The sequence below is a fragment of the Balaenoptera ricei genome, chromosome X (assembly GCF_028023285.1).
Source record: "Balaenoptera ricei isolate mBalRic1 chromosome X, mBalRic1.hap2, whole genome shotgun sequence".
NCBI classification, from domain to species: Eukaryota; Metazoa; Chordata; class Mammalia; order Artiodactyla; family Balaenopteridae; genus Balaenoptera; species Balaenoptera ricei.
Window position 1 is genome coordinate 104,476,436 of NC_082660.1, and position 6,361 is coordinate 104,482,796.

The 6,361-nt window shown below is 40.5% G+C and overlaps 1 protein-coding gene across 1 annotated transcript; it reads left to right on the forward strand.

Moving 5' to 3' along the window:
• The first annotated feature begins 4,377 nt into the window (after positions 1–4,377).
• LOC132357418 (peptidyl-prolyl cis-trans isomerase D-like) lies at positions 4,378–5,784 on the forward strand. Its single transcript, XM_059910835.1, has 2 exons — positions 4,378–4,797; positions 4,971–5,784. The coding sequence occupies exons 1-2, from the start codon at positions 4,465–4,467 to the stop codon at positions 5,712–5,714; spliced, it is 1,077 nt and encodes a 358-aa protein (XP_059766818.1). The 5' UTR covers positions 4,378–4,464; the 3' UTR covers positions 5,715–5,784.
• Positions 5,785–6,361: the final 577 nt, after the last annotated feature.

The window sequence follows — 6,361 nt, forward strand, 5'->3', positions numbered from 1 at the left end:
TAGGTCTCATAGAAGTGTGTTTATCCAAGCCCCTCCCCCAGACGCTAACAAAAGAGGTAATACATATGTAACAGTTTAACCTCAGTTATCAGCTCATATTGGTGTCTGTTTTGATTGGAAGTCTCCTGTTAATGTCAGCAATCTACACTCTTAACCATCTCCTCTTTCCATGCCTGCCCTTCGTATCTCAAGATGGATACAGAATAACTGAAATGTGAAGGAAATTTTCCAAGAGAGTTTCTTTGATTGTTTTTGCCCATGACTCTCCAGCTGTGGTAAACAATTTGTGTTAAATTAATGAAAAATATTTACATTGTTACACATATGTAAATGCTTCTAAAAAATCATTTCTTTCTGAAACCTGATGGCTAGTGTTAGAATTATTTCTAAAATGGAAAAGGAAAGCATTTTTAGAAATAGACTCTTTTTTAACCTTCAGAGTTATAACTATCCCCCAAGAGGAACTTAAACTAATAATTATGAAATCAATTTATACTTTCATTGATGGAAAATATCTTAAATAGACATTATCTTAAATAGACATCCTGCTGAGGACCTAGAGATAAGCTCATCTGTAGAGCTGCACTGGGTTTTTGGGTTTTTTTTTTAATTAGCTAATTTTGTGCAGCATTTACAGTATTATTACTCTTAAGAAAATTCAAAACTCCATTTTAAACCTACTAATGTAATAGCTACTCTTCAGGGTAGAATAATAAAAGTCACCTACACAACTTGGAGGCTACAATCATAATGTGTTGTAGCTCCAACTTATATAGAAGAATGTTCCCGAGACTACCAAGTGGTGAAAACTTTACAGAAAAAGCATTTATTTCAAAGAAAATGATTTTATTTCTGATACATTTACAATTGCTTTCCACTTGTCCGTATTCTCTGCTCTGCCTTAGAGGATGGTCACCAGGATGTAAGCAATCAAACTTTCACAGTGTAAGGTCTTCAGACACAGTTTCCATTAGTTTCTATTGCCCAACCTACTCAGCTGTAGAAGAGGGATGAAATAAATACTGATTGGCTACGTACTTTGTATACAACACTATGCTAGACACTGAAGACAATACAAAGATGGATAATGTGAATATTGACCTCAAGTAGCTCACATACATATTGGGGACATGAAGTGTATGTTATCATGTTAAAATATGTGATACAGACAGGATGCCCACAAACTGGTCACCATGTTCAAAGACTGTATCATAATATACTGCATTTGTGAAATGCATTACAAGTCATTTGTTACCAATAATTTTTAAGTTGCTGAAGGTTCTAAATAATTTACTTAAAGCATAATTTTGTTAATACTACTACCTCTATCACTTGCAATCATTTACATTTTTTGCAAGAAAAAGGAATGTGTCAGTCGTGTGAGAATTTGGCCCAGTGACTCCTCAGCAAGTGTGCAGGTAGGCTTTCTTGACCCTCTGTCCAGCTCTTGCACAGATGTGAGAAGTATACATGACATTAGGAAAAGAGAAATGGGGTGCAGAGCAGGGAAGCAAGGGTCCAGCTGGAATCTTGCTTATATCATTGTGAAAATATTTCTTTCTCCAGGAATTATGTTTCCATCTTTTAATTTTTCTCTCTTGGGTCTCTGTTGTAGCCATGCTTTCCAAGTAAATGACCCAAACACCTCCAATTACTTCCCAGTAGCCTCTAGACTGCTCTCAGTCATGATACAAACATAGCACAAAAAGTAAAAGATAGCACGTAAATAGAAGGTGCCAGAACCATACTTGAGCACTGTATGCCTCTGCAAAGTTTGTGGTTTGTGTATCCAGTAACTACTTCCACCCCGGGCATAGTTCTGTGTGTGTGTCTGTGTATGTGTAGAGGGTGTGGGGAGGAGGGAAGATCTACATCAGAATGATCTGCTTCCTTCCCTTCTATTTACAGAAATAGTTGGAAGTATGACTTTATGGATTTCAGAAAGAACAAACGTACTTTACATTTGCAGGGGCAGTGTTTTCACAGAGGACGGTAAATGATCATTCTAAAAGTACTATTTGCGTAGGTTGAGAGAATCTCTCCTTATTTCATGAGAAACTGAGGCTCAGAGGAGTTAAAGCCTTGCCCAAAGCCATATGTCTTGTAGAATATGGCTGCTCGGTATCTTTCTTTCCTGTCCAAGTCAGTAGTAGAACAAATGGTCATTCTTCTGTAACTGTTGTTTTTCTTTTCCTCCTTGTCCTTTCTGTCTTCTCCCAACTTAACAGACCACACCTATACTTCACTTTGCTGATACCGGCAGACAGCCAGGCCTGGGGTAATGTCTAACAACAAAGTTCCTTTGTACTCACAGGTCTTTTTGCTTATGGTATCAGTGAGGCACCTTGTCCTGCATGTAAAGAGTATCTTTTTGAAACAAGGAGTTTTTCCACCTTTCTCCTTGCCTATCCTGTTATATCAAGGAATAGCAATAGAGACAGTTCACTTTCTCAAGGCCACCATGCATTGCTAACTTCCTGACCACTGACGCTGGGATTTTCCTCACCTCAGTCTTGTCTTACAGTTCGTGTCCTATAAAAGCAGAATTGTGGCAGGTGCTCACAGCTGAGCCAGCACTTGAATACATATGGCACCTTTCCCTAAACCTTGAGTGGCAGGCTCCTTGGGACTCCCTGGCTGGTGCTCCATTAACCATTAACCTTTATGCAATTTTCATTACTTCTCCCTGACCAGCTCACAAATGTGGTCAAGAAAGCCTTGCTTTGTTTGTGAGAGGGGAGTTGTTTTTTTCTTCTCATGTTTGGAGCATCTGTGTATGTCTGATATGCTGAAGCCACCTGCGTCCCCTTCAGTTTTATCTTGTGGAAATATGATTATTTAATATTTTACACAGATTCAAAGTCTTTATCCAAATATCATCTCTGACATCTATCTTATTCCATCCATTCTATTGTAGCACATTACATATGTATACCTAGTGGAATTTCAACTAATGTTTGGATCTGGATTCCTCCAGATGGATATAGCAATTTTGAAGTGCACAGGGGAGAGTGTCTATCACTGGAAAGTATCAGGGTGGGAGTGGGGAGAAACTAAGGGGGTGATGAATCAGTAGAAAGCCTAGTGGATGGAGCACCTCTGTCAGCCTTCCACCTATGCTCTTGAGTCTAAAAATTCTGTCCTTCTTAGGAAATTGATCTGCACGCTTTTGCTCTTATTTGTTAATGGACTACCTAGCAAGCGTGGTATAAGTATCTCCCTTTCTCTATTTGTACTAAGAAGTCCTTTCTGTCTTAAATATCTGTAGAAATCTTGGTGGCGGAGGGGGCTGTAAGATAAGGCTGTCTTTAACTCCCTTACTAAGACTCAGGCTGTTTGGTTTTAATCCTAGGATTCTGGGACTGCTTCTCTTCACATTGGAATAGAGCAGTCCCGATGTAGCCTGAGCAAATGGCATGGACAGTTGAATATGTGCTCAGGTGATCTTCAGCCAGAATAACAACTCTGCCAAGATTTAGTCAGAGTCCTATTGCTTATGGACAAAGAAGGATCAAAATGGGATCATCCAGAAGCTCTGAATAGCCTCGCAACAGGATGACTCAATAAGAGCATATTGGGTTTTGGAGCCAACATTTTGGAAGCTGGGCACTGAAAGTGAGTGAAGGTTCAGCATTTGGGAGCTGAGGCAGTCACTTACTGTAGTGCCTTGTGCTGATTGCAGGGAAAAGTTGATGGTCACAGCATGCTACCTTTCTCTTCTAACTGGCAGACAAAAGCATCAAAGAATAAATAAATATCACTGAGCCAGCTTGGAACTTACTGAACAGGAATTGCCAAAAAGAATGGAGGAGAAAACAGGCAAGGTTTCACCCAATTCATTCTCTGCTATGTTACTGTAAGTCCAAGTGGGCAATATCAGTGTAGTGGGTATGGAAATGGATTGTTCAGGTTGACATGTGGTACTTTGAGATACCATGAGAATTCTCCAACTTAGGATCAAGCCAGCATTCATTAAAGACAACTGGAGAATCTTTTTCAGCAGGCCGGAAAAAAAAAAAAAATCTGTGCTCCTGCCAAAGACTTGTTAAATACACCTGCCCTGCTGGAGAATGAAGCAAATCTGGATGGACTGCCAGGCTTCTGACTAATTTATCACATGATAGAGCTGATAGAGGAGGAATCGTAGCTGAATGGGAAGACAGAGATGTTGGGACGTGTCCACATTGACAGCTCAACTAACTAAAGCATTTGCTTTGCAAGTAGCAAGGTTAGTTGGTACTATCTTAATAGTCCAAATGTTTGCTTTAAAAATTGAAGTGGGCCGGAGGCGGCGGCGGCGGAAGTCGGGAGGTGACGCCAGAAATTGGGCCGCGGATTCCGGACCCCTGTCGGAAGCGGCTCGCCAGCGCTGCAGTTCTTCGCAGACGGAGCGACTTGGGGGTTCGGGCTGCGCGGCGGCCACGGGGTGTTCCCAGGCTCTCGCGAACGCGTCTGCGGGCCACAATGTCGCACCCGTCCCCCCAGGCTAAGCCCTCCAGCCCCAGTAACCCCCGAGTCTTCTTCGACGTGGACATCGGAGGGGAGCGAGTTGGTCGAATTGCCTTGGAATTGTTTGCAGATATTGTACCCAAAGCTGCAGAAAAATTTCATATATTGTGTACAGGAGAGAAAGGCATTGGACCCACCACTGGGAAACCTCTCCATTTCAAAGGATGCCCTTTCCATCGAATTATTAAGAAATTCATGATTCAGGGTGGAAACTTCTCAAATCAGAATGGGACAGGTAGAGAAAATATTTATGGTGAAAAATTTGAAGATGAAAATTTCCATTATAAGAGCAGCAAAACCATCGCTAATGTCCGGGATGTCAGGGGATTTGCAAACTAGCAGATCTGGTTAATGTCCAGGCTCCTAAAGGACATTAGTGGTGCCTGTGCCTTCTTATCTTCATTGTTCCAAGATGTCCCCATCGGGGTATGTTGCATCATTCAAGTTATAAGAATGGACTTCATGATAAGGAGGGATTACTGCAGTTCTTCATCACGACGGTTCCGACTCCTCACTTGGATGGGAAACACGTGGTGTTTGGCCAAGTGATTAAAGGAATGGGTGTGGCAAGGATTCTGGAAAATGTGGAGGTGAAAGGTGAGAAACCTGCCAAATTGTACGTTATTGCAGAATGCGGAGAACTGAAGGAAGGGGATGATTGGGGAATATTCCCAAAGGATGGATCTGGTGACAGTCATCCAGACTTCCCAGAGGATGCAGACATAGATTTAAAAGATGTAGATAAAATTTTACTAATAACGGAAGACTTAAAAAACATTGGAAATACTTTTTTCAAATCCCAGAACTGGGAGATGGCCATTAAAAAATACACAAAAGTTTTAAGGTATGCGGAAGGCTCGAAGGCTGCTACTGAGAACGCAAGTGGAGCAAAGCTGCAGCCAGTCACTTTGAGCTGCGGGCTGAATATCGGCGCTTGGAAACTGAAGATGTCTGATTGGCAGGGAGCAGTCGACAGTTGTTTGGAGGCCCTTGAAATAGATCCAGCAAATACCAAAGCACTGTACCGTAGAGCCCAAGGATGGCAAGGACTAAAAGAATACGATCGAGCATTGGCTGATCTTAAGAAAGCTCAGGAGATTGCACCAGAGGATAAAGCTATCCAGGCAGAATTGCTGAGAGTCAAGCAAAAGATAAAGGCACAGAAAGATAAAGAGAAGGCAGCTTATGCAAAAATGTTTGCTTAATAAGGAATTCAGTTTTGCTTAAGTATGCATTGATTGTATAAAGCGAATAAGACAATTTAAGGATTTTGTCTATTATGTATGATCCCTAATGTGTTCCCTCTGAGACTTCAGTTCCCATTGTTTACAGTCTAGGAATACGTAGGGATTCACTCTTAATAGACCAGTGTTACAAAATATGGTGAAGTTGATTTCGTTTTAAATGGCTCTCTGCATTACTCACAAAGGATAATGGTGTCCAGCGTATTTTAAACTCCTAGACACATCTTGTTTGAATAAACAGATGAAAACTTAAAAAAAAATAAAAAAATAAAAATTGAAGTGCACTTCACTGAATCATGTTTAAGAAATGCAGTAACTAATCCATTTATTGTAATTAAAACAGACCGCTTTATTTCCAGGGGAGCTATTAAAATAGATATTTTCAGAACATTTCTGCTTCACTTTCAGTAGGAAAATATTCCTGTTGAGGCAAACAGAATTTTGCCCATTTCAAATATAAATAAAAGTGGAGTTGCAGTTGGATTATGGCAAAGGGGAGTTTAACTCTTTGTTTTAAATACATCTTTTATGTTTTAATTTCTACAATGAGAATGTGCTATATTTGAAATTTATCTAAATATATGCATGTGGATATAGTTATAGATGCA

Bases quoted from the DNA above. Each gene is read 5' to 3' on its own strand.
- LOC132357418 (XM_059910835.1), top strand. From the start codon at position 4,465: ATGTCGCACCCGTCCCCCCAGGCTAAGCCCTCCAGCCCCAGTAACCCC. The intron at 4,798-4,970 runs AGCAGCAAAACC...AAGAATGGACTT, and splicing joins ATGAAAATTTCCATTATAAG to CATGATAAGGAGGGATTACT.